The sequence below is a fragment of the Engystomops pustulosus genome, chromosome 5, assembly GCF_040894005.1.
Source record: "Engystomops pustulosus chromosome 5, aEngPut4.maternal, whole genome shotgun sequence".
NCBI lineage: Eukaryota > Metazoa > Chordata > Amphibia > Anura > Leptodactylidae > Engystomops > Engystomops pustulosus.
Window position 1 is genome coordinate 158424856 of NC_092415.1, and position 21201 is coordinate 158446056.

General features: G+C 39.3%; 1 protein-coding gene across 3 annotated transcripts in view; it reads left to right on the forward strand.

Moving 5' to 3' along the window:
* GADL1 (glutamate decarboxylase like 1) overlaps nucleotides 1–21201 on the forward strand; it is a 187157-nt gene that overhangs the window by 107273 nt on the left and 58683 nt on the right. For all 3 annotated transcript variants that reach the window (XM_072153577.1, XM_072153576.1, XM_072153578.1), the window contains one exon: nucleotides 15944–16143. In XM_072153577.1, coding sequence (XP_072009678.1) covers nucleotides 15944–16143 — 200 coding nt within the window. The remainder of the gene's footprint in view (nucleotides 1–15943; nucleotides 16144–21201) is intronic.

A 21201-nucleotide genomic window follows, 5' to 3' on the forward strand; every position in this document is an offset into this window, starting at 1 on the left:
TTTCTTAAAGTTACAACTGTTTCTTAAATTCATGCCTTCTTCTTGGACCACCCATAAACATGTCTAAAAAGTGTCTAAAACACTTTATCAACATAGCACAAGGTGTGTTAGATGATTCTTCCACATTTTATTTAGTAAATTGTCTTTATTGTGCAACACAATTCTGGTGACTTTTTGTACAAAATAAGCCATCTATAAGACTGGTGAATGTAAAATGCCCAAGTATTATCATCAGGGGCGTTGCTAGGGTAGCAAAAGATCCGGGGCATGGGCCCCAATGCATATGTACCAAATTTTCTGAAGTGTCCACTCCTGTACATAACCCCATTACATGTTCTTGCACCAACAATAACTGCACCTACACAGGTACAGGAAACACAGGCGAAATCCCTACCTATTCCATTCACTGAACGCCAGTGACATGTCCTTACATTGTACCAGTTCTCTATCTTCTTCATTAGGCCCGGCACATCCATGTATCCTCTTTCAGCAAAATGCCATCCCTGTGTGGTTTACCACAAACACATCTTATGTTATTCAGATTCCTTATTGCCCACAGTCATCATAAAATGTATTAATACCCACAGTCTACATTAATGCCCCCCAGTCCAATAATGCCCCCTCTATATAGAAATGCCACTAGTCCACAGCAATACCCCACTAATAAAGTAATGCCCCAGTCCACAATAATACCCCCTTTATAGCAAATTGCTACCAGTCCACAGTAATGTACCCTTTATATAGAAATGTCCCCAGTCCACAGTAATGCCCCCTTTACATAGAAATTCCCCCAGTCCACAGTAATACCCCTTGTATATAGAAATTCTCCCTTTATAAAGTAATGTGTCTGGTCCATAGTAATGCTCCCTCTATATAGAATTGGCCATAAGAATGCCCGCTTATAAAGTAATGCCTCCTGTCTACAGTAATACTCCCATATAAAGTAATGCCCACATAAAAAGTAAGTCCACATAATGCCACCTCTTCACAGTAATGTCCCCATATAAAGAAAAGCCCCCAGTCCACATAATGCCTGCTGTTCACAGTAATGTTTATAAAGAAATGCCCATACAGTTTACTAATAAACAAAAAAAAAAATCACTAATACTCACCTGTGTCTTCCCTGCTTATCCTGTGTTCTGTGGAGTACGATTGGCGGTGACGTCATCAGATCGCGCCTCCTGATCCCGGCTGCTGTATTGAGCTGCATGAAGCAGGAGACGCGATGCAGTTGCATAATGACGACTCCTGCTCAGAGTAGTGCTGCACAGAGCTGACGTCTCTGTGCGTGCACCATTACATTACCCATCTCTATCTGTGTCCTGATGACACAGATAGGGATGAAAGTGTAAAAAGCTCCCCGGATAGTGGGACCAGTGACCTGCTGATCCAGGGAGATCCAGGGCTTCGGCCAAAAGATCCGGGGCACGAGCCCCGGATCTTTTGACCTAGCGACGCCCCTGATTATCATCCAGTTGGAGACAGCATAAGAAAATCTGCTCAGTTCAGTTTAGAAGATTAGTATAAGCTATGGAATAGTTTATATTAGTCTATTTATTGTAAATACAGCCATAGTTAAAGGGTTTGCCCCTATATGTTTACAAAGGCTATAACGTTCTGCTCCTACAACTTCCACTTTCCTGACACATGTCCACCCATCCCCTGCCGCTGCGCCTAATACTGCATTAGTTTCAATGCATATCAGGCATGGCAGCAGGGGGATGGGTGGGCGCAAGTTGTCGGAGAGGAGTGTGCCTGCCTCTGTAAACAAACTGGGGCAAAGGACAGAGAGCCCCCCCCAGGCCATCTGTATATTTTTTACACACCCGGAAAACCCTATAACTAATCATGGTTAGAATCAGTGTTTAAATTTCCATTGTAAAGATACTTTTCAATAATCTGATTCTACCAACTTTCAAAAATCCTCTCTTTGATGTTGATTCCATTAGTAGATAAATGGTCATAGCTGAACTTATCACATGTCCTATGATGTATAGCCAACATGTAATACAAGTTTATGTGACAACATAAAACATAGTATCCAAACAGTAGATACAGATGTAGCCATCACCAACAATCCAATTAATTGTGTTAGCGCTATTTTCATTCTATTTTAAGACTGTTCATTTCATTTCATTAGAATAGCTGGATTGCTCCAGAGCTGTAGGAGCTGCTCAGCCATGTGAATGAATTGATTAGTTTGTTACTGGTTATTGACCCCTGAAGCCATGACCACTTACCTTTAGGTAAGTACCTTTAGCCTTTTGGCTTCTTAATGGTGTCGCTGCTTTCCATTTCAAAGGAGAAAGTAGATGTGTTGTGAGGTATCTCTGGGCCATGCAGGTACCCTTTCCTATGGGAGCCTTAAGATGTGGGGTTCCCAAAAACTGTGGGTTTGCCAACCTAAGTGATGCTGCTTTATTGTAACTGGAATGTTGTAGAAAAGGAAAGGGTTCCTTGTATGTTTTCTTCTAAAATAAATAAATTTAAGAAAAAGTGGTGTTCCCTTTCCTTATTTTCCATAATTAAACAAATACAATAAAGCAGTAGCAGCTTGGATGGAAGAGTACATGGTTTTGTTCTTTCCTAACGTAGCCTCCACCAGTCCACCCATTCTAGGCCCAGCCCCTACCTATCCCAGATTATTGATTTCTAGCCCACTTTTTCTGGTACAATTAGTGGCACACCAGTAATAGTAAGGGGGTATCGTAATCCAAAAGCCAAAATTTATTTTTTTTAATAAAAACACACAGTTTAAAAAAAATATATTTTATAAAAAATAAAAACTCCCCAACAGACCCTAGTTAAACATTGATGTAGTCTGGCAAATCCAATTTTGCACAAGGTTATTCTGATTCTTTTGCCACAAAACTACACATTAATCTGCTCAGCTACTCCTGCTTCATAACTTGGTACCTGCAGATGACACTAAAAGGAAATCTTTCATCAAAAATTATAAACCAGGGACACTCTCTCATAGATTCAGACACAGTGGGGCTCATTTACTAAGGGTCACACTGTGTCCTTTTGTCAGACTGTTTATGTTCTTAATGGCTAAAACGGTTTGCACAGGTATTTAAGAAGTGTGTGCTCTGGGATTATGGTGCACGCAACCCTTTTGTGGCTCAGGTGCGCTGGCCTCCATGTGACACAAATTAGGAGCCGTGCCGTCGAATCGTCTGACTGATTCCGACTGAGCAACGTATTTAACTTTTAAATTGTGTTGCACAAGATGCACCACCAAAAAGATAGTAAACTCTGTCAGACCTGAGCGGGGAAGCGACTCATTCATGATTTCAGACACACGATCTTAGTGAAAAGCTGCATGCTGAATTATAGACGGACAATGCACTTTCTGTGAACTCGAGTGACCGGGTAAGTAAATATGCCCCAGTGACTGTGGTAATATTCTTATGTTTGTTATCCATGGCTTCCTACCATCTAAAATCAACTTGTTTAAGTATGCTAATGAACCTGGAGGGCTCCTAGGGGTGTTACCAGAGATCCTCCATACAGCAGCTTCACAGGCTTCTACAGTGTCTCACCTATTTCCTCTGCTCCCTCAGAACTTCCCCCTCTCTCTTCTTTATGTAATCTCACTGCAGCAGAGAGAGTTTCAGCACATCATGGGATGGGGAAGTGCTTCTTTACAGTGTAAAAGCCTGTGAAGCTACAGCACGGAGGGGCTCTTAGTATAATTTTAAAAGTTGATTTTAGAAGGATGCAGACTACAATCACAGTGCCTGGATCTATGAGCAAGTATCCCAAATTTATATTAGTTGATTTTGTTGGTAGATTTCCTTTAAAGATGTCGTTTTCATGGTATCAGGCTCAATTTAAATAACAATGCATGTGCATATATTTTCATTTTCATAGATTAATAATATAGCTGAATGAACAAGAACATTGTTCAACCATATGTGACATAAGAATGAAAAACAAAAATTCTATTTCCTGGTAAATTATGATTTTGCCTATGTGTGATACAGATACATTACCTGTATATTTATGCATGGCTGGAGATTTCTTCATACGCATGAGCTCTTCTTGGATGCCTTATCCAGGATACAGAACATAATTGAAAAATAAGGATATATTTTCCTGATCTTGATGAAATATTTTGTTGATGGGGGTGGGTTGTTATAAAAGCGAATGCAAAATGAATACAACAGTGGTTAGAGCACTGCACAAGTAATACATCCTACACCGATTGTGTACATAAGGAGAAGATAGTACATGCTGTCATACAGTACAGAACTTTAGTCAGGTGTGTATACCTCTATATTAGAGAATGTGTGCTATAGTGTAGCTCCCTGTGCATGACATATAAGGGGAGAGACCTAGTTGTATACAGTTTTATATGCTGTATACCTTATTATAAGCTCATGGTTTTGGCATGTCATCCAACGCTAATTTATTTTCAATGGTCAAATGCAATTTGTTCTAAAACATTCAAGGTATTACTTTACACTTATTGGATAGTTTGGTAGGTTTAAAATGAATTATAGGAACAGTAGTCATATCTTTATTATTGTAGAGATATTGATTCCTCATTTTATATTTATCAGACATGTGTGAAAGCTGAACTGTTTTAGAAACCCATGGTAACCAATCAGAGCCCAGCTTTCATATCCCTACAGCTGGTGATAAAATGAAATCTGAGTTCTGATTGGTTGACTTGAACAACTATAACAACTCTCGCTCTTGCACACCTATGATAAATCTCCCCCATAGAATGGTTGGTTGTAGGGAAAGATAGGGATAGTGGTGAGTGTGTATTAAGACTAAGCTTTTTCATAATAAAATTTGAAGAATAAAAATGGGCATGCCAACTCCAATTGAGTGCCGTACGTTTTGCTGAGGGGACTTGGCTTCTTCGGGTGGCAGGGGCGGGCGGAAATAACCATCATTGATCCATTACTTACAGGAATGACAGGTTTATTAATCAATGCAAATCCAAAAAGATATCATTGGTTAATTATCCAATACATGTCCAAAAAGGTACGGTTGTACCACTTTGGACTTGCATGGGTTAATTAATATGTCATTGAAAAAATGACAGTCGTTTCTGGTTGCCCCCACTCTCAAAGAAGCTGAGTACCCCTTGGAAAAATGTATGTTACTCGGTTGGAGTTGATATGCTCCATTTCATTACTTAAAATATGATCATAAATAAAAGCGAGGTTTTAATTCACACTGCTCCCTACCAATTCTATGTGTCAAATCCTTATTTACTCTTGAAGTAACTGCAGTAACTTATGCCATAGAAGACCAGCTTTAAGATTCCGCAGTAAGTTTAAAGGTGTTGTACCAACTATCATTATGTTTATTGTTTTATGTCCACAAAATTGTCACTTGTATATTAATGAATGGAGCAGCAGGGCACATGCTCTTTTTTATCATTCCAACCATTAGTAAGACTGGAAACCCTGCCCTCTGCATTGCTTGGGGTACCCTTATCGTGATCAATGGGTTCCCAACAGTCAAACCCTTATCAATCAGCTTATTATCCCCTATCCTGATAGGTAGAGATGCTGTTACTCCCTGTTCCACATCCTTCCTCCATAAAAGATTAATTTGATGACTTAAAAAACATTCAAGTTATCAGGAAGAATTACATTTAATAGAGAAACAGCCACTTGTGAAATATATTACACAATTTATTGAATTTACATGTACTTTATGCAACATTTGTTGTAAATTAACTGGCAGTCTCTTTCAGTGACTGTCTGTCTCTGGCAGTCTCTTTCAGTGACTGTCTGTCTCTAGCAGTGTCTTTCAGTGACTGTCTTTCTCTGGCACCCTCATTCCAGTGACTGTCTGTCTCTGGCACCCTCATTCCACTGACTGTCTGAATCTGGCACCCTCATTCCACTGACTGTCTGGACTGTGGACTGTGGTCAGTGACTAGCTCATAGCTCATATTAATGACCTGTAGCAGAACAGCAACTAAACATGGCTCAGCTTCTAACTGCCACAGCAGCAGCAGACAATGGTTCCTGTATATGGTGGTTAATATGTGTATTTTGGAAAGCGTGGAGTTAAAAAGTTAAGCTCAAAATAGAGTCTATGACATTCCCTGAGTCACAGAGAGCTGTGCAAAATTTGGTGATTGAAAATGCAACAGTGCAGATTCCTTTAGCGGACATACAAACACATTCATATACTCAGCTTTATATATTAGATTTGCTTTAGCTCCCGTTATTGCCTGGGATAGTAAATAACTGTTTTAACTGCTACAACAAAATACAATAGGTTAAAAAAATATTTTATATGCATCTATATGCTGTCTCAGATTATCACTGATCATCTCTGTCACTGACTGTCCCTTTTTTATAAATGTTTTGATAGTCTGTTACTATCTGTCTCTTACACTCTCATTCCAGTGACCAACTGTCTCTGACACCCTCATTCCAGTGACTGTTTATTTGACACTCTCATTCCAGTGACTCTCTGACATCCTCATTCCAGTGACTGTCTGTCTTTGACACTCTCATTCCAGTGACTGTCTGCCTCTGAAACTCTCATTCCAGTGACTGTCTATCTCTGACACTCTCAATCCAGCGACTGTATGTCTCTGATACTCTCATTCCATTGACTGTCTGTCTGTGACACTCTTATTCCATCCACTGTCTGTCTCTGACACTCTCTTTCAGTGACTGTAGCCGACAGTCTCTTTCAGTGACTTTCTGTTGCCAGCAGTCACATTTCAGTGACTGTCACCGGCAGTCTTATTTCAGTGAATGTCAATGGCAGGCTCTTTCAGCAACTGTCTGTCACTGGCAGTCTCATTTCAGTGACTTTCTCTCACCAGTAGTCTTACTTAACTGACTGTCTGTGGCCGGCAGTCTCATTTCAGTGATGGTCTGTTGCCGGCAGTCTCTTTCAGTAACAGTCTGTCGCTGGCACTCTCATTCCAGTGACTGTCTCTGTCACATTGTCTATGGGGGGGAATTATAAGACGTGTCAGAGAGCTGAGCTGCTCTAGTTGCCCATTTCCTTTTTGCGCGGCTGTTCACTAGATTTATTTTCTTACTTCTGTAAGTACGTAAGTATGTAAGTACTGATTCGTTATCACAATATATGCATGTTACTGAGGTGCACATCTAGAGGCACCGGCTATTCCCGCTCCATATTTCATATTAGCATAAATGGGTGGGAATTTTATTTCCATATCTAGAAAGTACAGTGTTATTATAGTGAAAGCTTCTGAAGCAAGATTTAATCCTGATAATGCACAAGTATTTATATATATATATTAATAGGAAATGGCTTAATGCCTTTGATGAAATCAGTTTATTTTTGTTTGAATGCAAAACGCATCCAATAAACATAGCGGAGCTTGAAGAGAATTCCTGTGCATTCTGCTGTGACAGAGATAGCGACATCAATTTCTATCACAGCAGGCTGCAACCAAGTCTGGGACTTATTTCACATTAGTATCATCTGTAATGAGTAGTCTGCAGGCAGATGGGTAACACAATAATAGAAAAGAATCTCTTATCTCTTGCACAACTCGTAAAGAATCCTAGCAGTTAACGTGTAACACCCTGTGTATTTACTCTACGGACGATCCATGAAACAGTTATTTGTCCTTAGGGCTCAGAAAATAGGACATTTAAAGATGGCCGAGATCTATTTATACTGTCTCATTTGTTGGCAGAACATTAGAGAGACACTAAATATGCCACTTTTACTTTAGTGCCAGGTATTGGTTGATAAATGTGGCATATCTTTTTACTGTCTACTCTTGGTTGAACCTTTCCAATTAGTGGCTAAGTTTTATCAAAATTCTGTTAACATGCACCAAAATCTTGTCCACCAATAACTTTACAGCTAAGATTTTTTTTTTTTGGAGGGGAGGTTATCACATGTGTCAGTACTTGATGTAAAAGCTGCCCCTCCCATCTCTACAAATATATATATATATGTCCAGACTCCGACCTCCTGATGTATCCAGTTGGCATGTATAGAATTGCGTTATAACTGGTACCAGGCTATAGCTGTTATGCAGGTACAGGGTAAGCACACCCTGGTCCACTCCTAGCTCTAGGATATCCCCCTCCACGCCCCTCAATCCCCCACAATGAGGATATGTTTTCATCTCTACAAGCCACAATTGTCTAAAGAAACCAAGAAATGGCAATTTTTAAAAGTATCCTAAGACTTATAGATGCAGTAAATTAGAACTCATCATGCAACGTAAATTTGATACAACTTACAGCAATGCAGATACCAAAAAAACTGACTTTCAAAAATAACCTCATGATACACCCCCCAACCTGACCTAAACTGTACCACTTGTTATCCCAGTTTTTAGCTATATAAACAATGAAATTGTCTGTAAGATGGACTAAAGTATGAGAAGACAAGATTCTAATGTTTTTTTATAGTCCATCATATTTTTAGGTGACGCAATGGCCCAGATATATGAAAACCGGTGAAGTCTGCCTCACCAATGTGCAGTTTGCACCATATAATCCCAAACTGTCTCTTGCTCCTAGTAAATCTGGTCTGCTTTCAGGATGCACGCAGTTGCAGATTTTTTTTACTTAGAAAACTTTGCTTTATGATGTGACAGAATTGTGGTGAAGTTCAGTAATAAATGTGGTGCAAACTCCAACTAAACACTACCATGCCCATTTAGATGCACAGTTTTCTTAAGTGTTGGACAACACACCCTTTTTCTGGTGCAAACTTAGACAAAAAATTGGCCCTCCTTCCCCCCAGTATATAGCCAGCCCAAGCCCTCTAGTATATATTTAGCCAGCCCATGCCCTCTAGTTTATAGCTAGCCAGCCCACATACCCCAGTATATAGCCAGTAAGCCCATACCCCCAGCATATAGCCAGCCCATGCCCTCTAGTATATAGCTAGCAAGGCCATGCCCTCTAGTATATAGCTAGCCAGCCCACACCCCCCAGTATATAGCCAGTAAGCCCATGCCCTCTAGTATATAGCTAGCCAGCCCATACCTTCTAGTATATAGCTAGCCAGCCCAAATCCTCCAGTATATAGCCAGTAAGCTCATGCCCCAAGTATATAGCCAGCCCATGCCCTCTAGTATATAGCTAGCCAGCCCACACCCCCAGTATATAGCCAGTAAGCCCATACCCCCAGTATATAGCCAGCTAATGCCCTCTAGTACATAGCTAGCCCAAAGCCAAAACTTCTGAATGCAGTACCATTCAGTAGTATTTATCAGTGTGTTTTGTAATTTTTGTGTTTTTTATGCAATATTTTAGCAAAGTGGACGCAAACTCGCCTTGAATAGTTTGTCACTGAATTCACTGGGTTTTTTGCTACAAATATTGCAATTAAAATCATCATCGCTCAATGATGGGTAGTTTAGTGCCTCATTTGGTGCATTTTTGCAGCAGATTATGCAAGCTTTTCTGCATATTTTTGAGGAAAAATTTGCAATGCGCACTTGGGATATGGGACTTTCAAAGCACAAAAAAGTCTCAAATTTCACTGTTAAGCCAGGTAAATCAATTTGATGCAAAAAAAACAAAAAGAAAAACACTCAAAAAGCCAAAGATAGTGATACATTTCTCCCATTATTATATATCTAGGTTACGTCATAGTTTTGTTGATTTATGGTATACAATATCATTCTTCATCAAATTTTGTGTTCACACCATCATTGAGAGTTTCTAGAATTCCCCCTCACTGAGGGCCATTCTGAGAAGAAATTGAGAGGTGGTCATGCATGTCTATGGATCTTTTATAAAGTCTCAGGATTTTACAATTTTGGGCAGCACAATGCCTGAGTGGTTAGCACTACAGCCCTGCAGCACTGGGGACCAGGGTTCCAGTCCCATCCAGGTCAACACCTGCAAAGAGTTTGTATGTTCTCTCCTTGCAAAGGTTTCCTCCCACACTCCAAAACATACTGGTTGATTGATTAGATTGTGAGCCCCATGGGAACCGGGACTGACTTTGTAAGCTCTGTGTACGCTATGTAAATAAACAAATTATTATTATTAATTTTGGGATGCTCCTGTAGCCTTCAATGTTGAGGATTATGTTAATCTGCATGGTTACAATAGGGGACCATGATTATGTAGAACCTAGGGCAGCAATAAACTAAGTCTGGCGTTTTTGAAGAGAAATATTAATATTGTGGTGAATATGCACAACTGATATTTTAGAAGGAATCTTTATGGAAAATAAGCGTCTGTTGGTTTTTCATGTTTAAAATTTAGATATTTTGAGTGTCACACTTACTGCAGTAATCTGGAATAAGATATTATGGAATGATAACATTGCGGAACTGAAGTTGGATCTCCAAATCTGTTTGTATACTGCTGCCTTAGGCGCATGTTTATTTTCAAAAGAATTCTACACTTCACCAATTTTCTTGTAGTTTTAATGAATAGAACTATTGCCTCCTAATTTTTTGGCTTAAGGAACCATGACGCTTACTCCATTGTAAGATAAACTGATCGATTTACCTGTCTTTTAAAGAACTGCAATTCGGCAGTCAAAAAGTAATTTTCTACCTGGATCAACCTGTGACTATCACACTGGGAATAAAAAAAAGGTCTTCACTTGTATGAATTCATTATCTTTAGCGAGTTTGTTCTTCCGTATAATCAGTACAGGCTTTCTCATTTTCAGGCTCTTAGTCAAAGTGCCACTCAGCCTTTTCAAGTCTGTCTTTTTCTATACATATCTTTGTACAATATATCGCTGGGCTGAGCTCCTGCAAAAGGTCTGCACTTTCATTTGCTATTTAAAGAGATCTATATATATGAAATGCTTTCTCATGAAGTTTCACTGGTGAAATATAATATATTTTGATACGTGAGACAGAAGTGCAACTTAATACCTCTCAACCCAAATGCAAAATTTGTAACAGGCCTTTCAAATGCAACTAACCCTTTAAGCAAGTGGTTCTTGGGCTTCATCAAACAAGGATACCATGTTCATGACTGAAACTTTGATTCTGAGAACTCCATGGTAACATCAATATCGGTGTCATCCTCAGTCTGTGGTATGTGGTTGAATGTGGGATCTAAGCTTGCTATGATGTTTGGATTGATTAGCATCGCACACATCTTTTTTCTGCAGTGTAGCTCAGGTTCATCTGGTTGGCTTTTGTTTGCACTATTCTACTGTGTTTATGTTGATCATCTTTGTTGTGACCTGGTTCTGGTGACTATTCTTATCTGTTTGTAGTGTGTTGTCTTTATGTCTGTGTTTTGAACTTCACCGTCCAGTCGTTGGCCCTGCCTAGAGTTGATCAAGTAAGTAGGTAGGGCAAGTCTGTTGGGTTCATAATTAGGACTCACTGAATGTGTCCATTTTTCTTTTCCTAGTCCCCTATTACTTCTTTTTTCACCCACTAGCTGTAAGACCAATTCAAAGTCTTACCCCAACTGTTTTAATTTTTTTAATTTAGTTTTTAAAATTTTTAGATTTATTAAACATAACATTTTATGCTGCCCAAAACGTCTACATGAAAATTTAACATAACTATATTTAATAACTTATTAATGCAGTATTAACACCTAGGCACAAAAAAACATTGTCACAGGTGCTCCTATGTTTCGGGTCGCAAGCACACCCGTGTGCCTCGAGCGGTCTCCTCCCCTACTCGCACCGGTCGTCTGAGATTTAAAGGTCCAGCACACCGCTAATTGGCGCTGCCCATCTGACTAGCTATATGTGCCAAGCCTCCTCCTGCGACCCCTGCCGGATCTTTGTGCTTCCATGCCTGAGAGAAAGCTGTATTCAAACCCACTGCAATTATCCAAATTTCCCATTGTGACCTCAATTCCATTCCTGACTCAGACTCTGTGCTGCCTGTCCTGACCTATTGCTACATCCCTGACTCCGATCCTGTGCTGCCTGTCTTCTGACCACTAAACTGAAGAAATAACTGATAACTGACCATTTGGGTATTTGGAATAACTGTATTCATCAAAAATGTGTGAAAAAGGGTAAATGTAATTTATGCCACCTGGAAATGGAACAAAAAAACTATGGCAGAATTGTTTGTCCAATGAATAGTTATTCAATGAGATTTACTTAACCCAAATATGGTGCAATGCCAAACCAAACTATGGTGCAAAACAAAATAAATAAATCAAATTAAAAATAAAAGCACTCTAAAAGCAATGACTTCAGAAAATTGTAAAAGTTCAAAAAGTACCACCAAAAACTTACTCCAACTGTTATTAAACACCAGGGCTCTGTGTGTTTCTTGTCTTCTCAAATCCAATATCTGCTCCCATAGATAAGATACATATGTGGAATAAAAATTTATTTAGAGTATAATACATATCAGTAGCTATTTCTGTGTTTTGACCTTAGAATTTTCATGTTAAGATGCCAAAGTTGTCATCTCAGGAGTTGTCAAGAAAATTAAAGTCTGTCTTTCTTTCAGTGAAATATCATTCGTCTAGTACTTGAAGAAGATTGGATTGTTGCTTTTTTTATTTTTTTCACCGCCAGTATTTAATGCACTGTTGAAATACTGTCAACTTTTATGGCAGAAATGTACAGAGCAGCCAACTTATATCATAAAGCAGAGGCATAGAAAACAGATGGCATTTCTTTGGGGAGTATAGCAATCATTACAGAGATTGGTTTGGTTTGCATTATGCCGAGTGAAAGAATTTTTCTGTCACAGCCCAATATGATTTTCCACATTTCTCATTATTCATCAAACTAGGAGTAACGCAAAAAATTTTGCATGCTCTATCATTTCCGTTAGCAGGCGCAACACTGTAGGATCATTAAAGCCTGTAACGGCAGCTGGTCTTAAAGTATGATAAAAACCTGAATAATAGTTAAATGTATTTCTATCTATCACACCTACACAAAAGTTGTCTGGGTGATTAGAAGCTCCGGCAGCAGCAATTATGTTAAAATCCCAGCGTAAATCAGTTGTCTGCCTACGGTATTGTCTGCTGTCTACATGTTCACAACAAGACTGAAATAGACTCAGCTTAAAGGGAAATGCAACATATTTAAATATACAGTCCTCTGTATATATTTTATTAAATATTTGGATCCTTAATTACATTTCAGTTTGGGTTTATCCGTTCTTATAAGGCTAGGTTCAGACCTTGTTGTAGCCCTCCATTGCAAGGATATGTTGGGTGAACTAGAACTGGGACGAATCCCACTGTATGCACTTACAGTCCTGTTCCTCCACTCTACTTGAAAGAGGGAGGAGTGAACATTGGCGGAGGCCAGTAAATGGCTTCTGTTAATATTCTGGGTTTAATGAGAATAAATTCTGGTACACCAGTTGTTAAATGCAAACTGAATATATTTTTATTGCGGCAATTTGTGTGAATGTTTTCGGTTGTACCTCAGCCTTTTTCAAACACATGGAGCTGCTGTAGGAAGGAAAGCATAGCCGCGTCCTCCTAAGGCATGGCTACGCTCTCCTACCTACGCTCCTATCATCTACTCGTTTCTCAACCAGCAGCTCCATGTGTTTGAAAAAGGCTGAGTTACAGCTGAAAACATTCACACAAATCGGCAGCACACAAATTGGTGTGGTTACTCCACGCCCCAGTAGCCTCTTTTCTCCTCCTACCCTGACGTATTCGGCGCGCAGCTCCTCGCAGCACAGTAGCTCCGGCTTCGGAGCAGTGGCCGCGTATCCATGGGCTGGTCAGAGTGCCGGCTTCCTGGACGAGGGTGCGCAGCTATGAGGAGAAAAGAGGCTACTGGAGCATGCAGTAGCCACGATGAGTAGCCCCATGTCTGGCTACTCCATGCCCCAGTAGCCACTTAAGAAAATCAACATATTAGGCTATTAAAGTTTTTAAAAGATAGCAGGAAAGTGAGGATTAGCTCTAAAAAGGGCTATCCTCACGTCCCATACATGCACCTACCACCTGTTCTACCTTTATAGGTAGAATCGTGGTGGTAGGTTCCCTTTAAGTATTCTGGATGTGACCTCCCTGATCATTCGAATAAGAGAGGCCAGGGAAGGATGTAATACTTTGTAACCATCCTCCTTCTCCCTGTATTTTTACCTTATTTAAGCGGTTTGTGTATATCTTCTTTCTGTCTTTTACACCACTGACAGCTGAGCGATAAAGGAGCCAGATAATTTTTCCAATGACTCTACTCTGTACAAAGAGTCACTGGATAGTCGAATCTCCTTACAGAACTGAATCATCAAGTGAAATATTCTCTAGATATGAAAGAAAATAAGCTGTAACCTCCTGACATTATCTTTATAATATGTCACAGGGCTTTGAGAAACACTGCTCACTACAGGAGAGACAAGCAGAAAACAGGCACAGAGTAGCTGCTTTGCTTAATGAAATATATTACAAAATTACAAAGTTGACTATTATCACCTGTGGTATACATGGTTTAGCTACAGTTTTATGCATAAAGATGTGCAAGATGTATTAAACAACATGCACGTATAATAAATGTATTTCAAATTGTAAAAATAAAAGGGGGGATATGTCAAGGCTGGCACTCAAAACTTACTTGAGCAATATTTTTATGAAAAGTTTTTCAGTTTTGTGCCGTTAACTCTACTTTTAAATTTTATGTGGTAAGTCCCTATACACCTGATTTACCAATCTGAATTTAAAAGAAGTGGCACATGTTGCCCTAATCTCACTCTGGACAAAAGTGTAGATGCAACAATTTTCTCAAACACTATGCATCATTTCATAAATGTGGTGCAAATAATGGCAAAGAAGACCCCCACACGACAGATACAGTATGCATCCATGCTATCTTCTTTCAAAGATCACTGCCTCAAAGATTAGTTTTCAATGCAATATTTGTCAGTCAGATTAATGAAAATCCAAAAAATCTGCTGATGCTTGTGTACACAGTATTAACATTGGGCTAAAAAGGATACTATTGCATCTGGACTTCAGTTCCTAAGGGGACTTGTCAAAAAAACAATGGGGGAGATGTATTATAGTTTTATCTTTCTGTGGTGAATTTTAGAGACATTTGGCAGCTCTTTTTTGTGCCTTATGTATGTATGATCCTGTCTTTTTACTTGTGATACATGTTCATGTTTTCCTATTCTGGCAGGTGCAAATTTGGCTTCTTTTTGAGACTTTTTGTTGCAAATGTCTCAAATCCACATGGACACAAGCCATGTGAGAGGGTAATGGATACTACTGTAAATTTTGGATTTGAGGTTGTGTCCTGCATTTTTAAGCACTCTAGTCACACCCCAGGGAAATGATGACATATGAGGTTGCGGTCACACATGATGTTAAGGGTGAGGTCACACGTTGTGTTTTGATATCGTTTTAATAGCATTTTGAAACGCATTACAACAGCTGAGGAAAGGTGATTTGCAAAATTGCATTACTGTTAACATTTGTGTTTACAAAAAGCATAGTAAATGCAATGTTAGCGTATGTGTTAACATCACGTTTACATAGTGTTTTTTAAATGCAAATGTTAACAGTATTCTAATTAGGCAAATCACCTCTCCTCAGCTGTTGTAATGTGTTTCAAAATACAATTAAAAAGCAACATGTGACCGCACCCTTAGAAGTAACCAAAAAAAAAAAATGTAAATGCAAAAATTTATGAATTTTCAAAAATAGGTTACTATGAAAAATATTAAACATTTAAAGCATGTGAAATGATTCCAATTTACATGTCAAAACAGGGTCCATGATAAGCAAAAATAACCAAAAAAAGTGATACATAAGTGAAAAATTTCACAGAATATCTGGAAAATAAAGATACATAATGACACTGCACACGGTGCAGACCAAGGCGTAATTGAAAAATGAGAGCAAAAGTGAAAAGTCGCAAAAATGAGACAATTTGACATGTCCCCCAATGTGTGTAAAAAAATATATATTTTGGCTGATTAACAATATTCACAAACTTATTATTATTATATTACATCCAGATTATATAAAATTAACAGAGCAATCCTAGATGTATTGTTTCATAGTTTTTTTATCATCTTTTCCAGGACTTGCTTAAAAGATGTCATTCAGCGGAAGCCTCATATCTCTTCCAGCAGGATAAATTCTACGATGTTCGATATGACACTGGGGACAAGTCTATACAGTGCAGTAGACGAGCAGATGCATTTAAATTCTGGATGATGTGGAAAGCTTTAGGGACCATAGGACTTGAAGAGAGGGTGAACCGCACTCTAGCATTATCCAAGTAAGAGAATAAGACGTACTTTGCTTCTAACTAATCAATTAGTTCATGTCCCCAAAACGCCTCATGTGAGCCCCTTGTGCACCATAAAACCAGTTTGTAATTTCGAATGAAGAAACTCTTACTGTAGCTAAAAACTTCTCTCAACTTTTTCAAAATAATGTTAAAAGGGAAAGTAAATTCTTAAAGGAGACCTTAACCCAGTGGTGGCGAACCTAGTGGCCCTTTCTGTGGGCACCCAGGCCATCACCCAAGCACACCAGGCAGGACTCAAAGAATCTTCCTGCAGTTCCAAGCCACTCAAAAGATGCTGATTTCAGTCATATATTTAAGTGATACTTACTTCACTACTTGGGTATGTAGGAAGAGGGGAATGTGTAGACAGGGCCGAATTACCTTTGGAAGACCTTCTGCTGGCCCCACAATTCTGTGTACAGAGGGACACTGGAAAGAAGCTAAAGCGATGCAAATTTTCCATCTTGTCCTCAGGAGGCCAATATGATTGAACGTTGTTGAAGAACAGGGAGTAAAAAGTTACTGCTTTAATTTTTGGTTGGCACCTCGCCATAAATAAGGGGAGTTTGGGGTTGCAGTTTGGGCACTCGGCTGCGAAAGGGTTTGCCATCACTGCCCTAAACCAAATAAAAATTCAAACAAATGCAGCACCTTATCCATGGGAAGAGCTCAACCAACGGTCACGGATGGATCCAAAAACATCCGAAGATCTCTGTAGAAGAATACTATGTAGTGTGGAGCTCTATATAGTGTTCTAGTCCCTCAATTTCCTTCCAGATTCGTATTGCATGTATATCCGTCAATAAAATCACTTGAACTGTTGAAAGGCACCATACAGACACGGAACCGCTCAAAATCTCCTGGTAGCATACTCAGCTATACAGATAAAAGAAGATGCAGACATAGCGTAGACAGTTCCAAAATCCAATAGTTTTCCAAATCCACGAGGACGCCAGGTCATCGCCCGACCCAGGGTTTCGCTGCTTAGCTTCTTCCAGGGCACTGCCCTAAACCATCTACAGGTCCTTATGGACATGTGAGTTAGGGTCCCAAATCGACCTTTTTGAAGTCTTTATATGTAAAAAAATTAAAATAAAACTTGATACTCACCTAGATGTGAGTCCAATGAGGTACATAGGAATAAGACGCTCCTGCACCAGTGCCTCTTCTCACGATACGAGAAGTGAAACTTGGACAGTAGGCCGGCGCATGCACAGTGAAGCTGGGATGTAATACTCTGGATTCACCTGACGGAACACGCAGGTGCAGAGGGAACAAGGGACGAGGTGAATATTATGTTGTCATTTTTGTTTACTGAATGCATAAAGATAAAACAAGGCAATAAATATCTGTGGGTGGTTTTGTGTCCCAAAACCATAGGGCAGTAATTGCCTATCATGCATCTGCTGCTTTGTTTTTGAGAAATCACATTTAGAAAAGATACCAAGTTCTATTCCATTTCTGGACCCCCAGTCATGAGGGATGACTTTTAACGTTGACTCCATGAATCAGGATTCTGGTTAAGATGCCCACAAAACTTGGCCATTTAAGATGAATAGAGCCTGGTAACTTTTGTATATGTGATTTTTCCACCAAAAAGCAGCAAATACTAAATGTTTGTGTTGTCTTTAATGGGAACTGCAGATATCCTGCTTACAGATTCTTTTAAAAAGTGACATCATTTGCTACTTCACTTCTTTACATCTTACTAACACTGATTTATACTGTTTAAAGGGAACCTGTCGCCAGGAGACCCATTTTTAGCACTCCCCCAGTCCACACAGAGCATAGGACATACACTGCCAAAGTGTTTTTGTATAAAAAAAGATATGTTATGTTGTACCTTTCATTAGCATCTGCTGTGTGACTAGGCACTCGTCCCCTGGGAGTGGCTGGAAAGGAGCAGTTTCCCAAGGGTGGGGGGAACTGCTCCTTTCCAGCCCCTCCCCGTGGGCAACTGCCTAGTCACACAGCAGATGCTAATGAAAGGTACAATATAACATATCTTTTTTTTCTGTAAAACCTATCTTTTATACAAAAACACTTTGGCAGTGTATATACTATGCTCTGTGGGGACTGGGGGAGTGCTAAAAATGGGTCTCCTGGTGACAGGTTCCCTTTAAGTATTCCTGCAGAATTAGATTCAACAGCCATTGAATACATACATGTCTGTGCATTTCATACTAATTGGCCTAAATTTTTGGATATGCTGTGGCTGAGGCCTTTCCGTGGGGTTGCTAGTATGTTGCCATATTATTTTGAAAATGTGAGAGTCTTTTACCCAATTCAAGAAAACATGTCTTCACTTTTGTGAACTAATACTAAAGAAACCTATCACACAATGTACTTTAGCAATATAGGATCTTTACCAATGAATTGCTCATGGTCAGAATCTGTGCTCAATTGCTATTCCACTTATTTACATACTCCACAGAGATGGCACTACACACTATGTTTGGTTAGCACTACAGCCTTGAAGCGCTGGGGTCCTGGGTTTAAGTCCCATCCAGGTCAATATCTGCAAAGAGTTTGTATGTATTATTATAATTATGTTAAATATGTTTTTAAGTTACAATTACCCAATTTAATACTTATAAAGTGAAGGGAAAAAAAAACGGAAAAAACAGACAGTCCTGCACTTTGAGAAAGGGTCATACCCGAAACGCGTCAATAAGGACTTTTGCTAACTTTTATAATATATGTTTTCAATTTTCTTTACCAATTAAATACTTGTCTGCTTATTGAAACCATTGGTAATTGCAGTTTGAGATCCTTCTACAGAACCAGAGAAGGGGGCAGAACATTTAAAGAAGGAGCACCAGTAGACTTGACCTTGATCTAGGGTAACTAAAAGGAAAAGATGACTAAAAGAATGTTGTCACACTCCAAGGATTTCAATAAATAATACACTGTTTTCACCCCTGTTCAATGAATGAATGAGACTTCTTTTTTAATCAAAATCGTTGGAGTCCTTCAACATTCTCGTCTTTTGCTGTATGTGACCTTGGGTCAATGTAGAGTGGCTGTCACTTGCCCCTTTCCTCCCTGGCTTAATATATATATAGTTAATATAAAAAATATGAATACTGTAAAAAATATATATTCTGCAAGCATTGTGATCAATCATAAAAGAAAATAAGCTACTACAGTCAACAAGGAGCACAGGTCGCTGAATTTCTGAAATGTACGGTAACATCTATTTACAGCACAATACATTTTTCTATATGTGAAGTATTATTGTTGTGTATTTTGTGGCCTGCTTTCCAATTGCTAAGTGTTCTTGCCACTGCACTCATTTATCTAGCGCTGAGTTTTGCATCAATCCATTACCTTATTAGTAAAGGGTAATAAATAAAGTCACCCTAGCGGTGTGCCTTTATTCACTAATTGAAAACAAGATCCCATGATAAGGCTTTTAGAGAACACTTTGCAGTACTACGTCTTGTCCAGTTGTCTTCTGGCTCTTACCTTTGAACATATTGCCGTCATTACTTCAGCGCGTTTCTGGAGCATGTTGTAACTTTAATGAGATTATTGTAGCACTTTAGGCTTTTCTTATCTGATGCAGTTACACAAAATGCTCTGATTTGCTTTGGAAGGCAATTTCCATGAAGGGATTTGATACAGTTTTTGTGTATCTGTCAACTGTCTGTTTTATTTTTTCGATTTCTTTTATCGAAGATTTCAACTATTTTGGCTTGCTGAACTGTTCATGTCTTGCTGATATATTACATTGGGGATTACTTGAAGGATACAGAACTAATGTGCCTCAGAGTCTGAAAATAGATTTGGCTTTCTGAGCCAGTCTTCTGACCTTATATCTTGAGGACAGTTCTTTTCCACTGCTCAAGGCCAACTCTGAGGTGTTAAAGTTGTCAGAGATGTCATTTTTTCATTCAAGTGAAGGTACCGTTACATCAATTATGTGTTATTAGTTTGAGCTTTATTTTTGAGATCCATCAGGGAGCTATAGCTCATGTCTGTCACGCTTAAGACGAATCAGTTCATTTTTCTCTATTTAAAAATCCTTGGATTTCAGCAACCTGTCTACGGCTTAGTAATCAGTGGTTACTAAACAATTTTTTTCAAGGACAGGAAAACAACAATCATGTCATGCTTGTGAAGACTTCTTAACATTTGTGGAATTGAGAGTGGTTTGAAGATCTACCTAGAAATGCACCACAGGAAGAGTTATCATTACTATCTGATGACTATTGAGATGACTTAAAGGCAGACCAGAAACAGAGCACAGTTGTCAATTTTATAATCGTGGCTAACATGGTGTGATATATTCAGCGCATATTTTATAGACATGTGTAAACCTTTACTTGGTAGAGTGATTGATGGCCCTTTGAGGTTCCTGGTCTCAATGTTTTAGGGGCCATGATAGTTTAACTGGACTTTAGATCCAGGGTTTAGATGTTGCAGGGATCCTGCCTTGATGGCTCCTCTCCATACTCCATGACCTGTGTAATATACCTGAACCTTTTGCTGCAGGTGTGTGTATTCAGATTGTTAAGAAGAAAATGGACAGAGGCAAGAGTTGCTGGGTACTGTTGTTCTAAAGAAAAGACCAACTGCAGTTCCTGAGCAACACAGTTAGAGCAAAAGCCAGAAAAGCTGGGTGAGATCCATTGCTGGATCTAAGGACATTATATTTTTGTTCAATGCTGAAGAAAGCTTGTTAAATTCATGTTGGACTGTGTTAAATAAATCTTTGGACTGTTATGTGGACAAACCTGTCTGGATGTGAATTTGTGCCAGACAACAAGTCTATCTGCAGGGTCCCATTTCCCACATATGGTGTTTTCGATGCGAGCAGCCATTGCTAGGGGCAACGGCAGGCAGAATTGCAGTTTTAGAAGCTGTAATCTGTAGTCCTGGTTGAAAGTGGCTGTAGGACTGCAAAAAGGCATTGCAATGGAGGAACTTATCAAACAGATGATGCAAGCCAATCTCCAACAGCAGCAAGCTCTGGAACATTTGGAGAAGGTTCATGCAGAGGCCTTACAAGCCCAGCAGCAGGCTTATGCTCAGCAGCAGGAG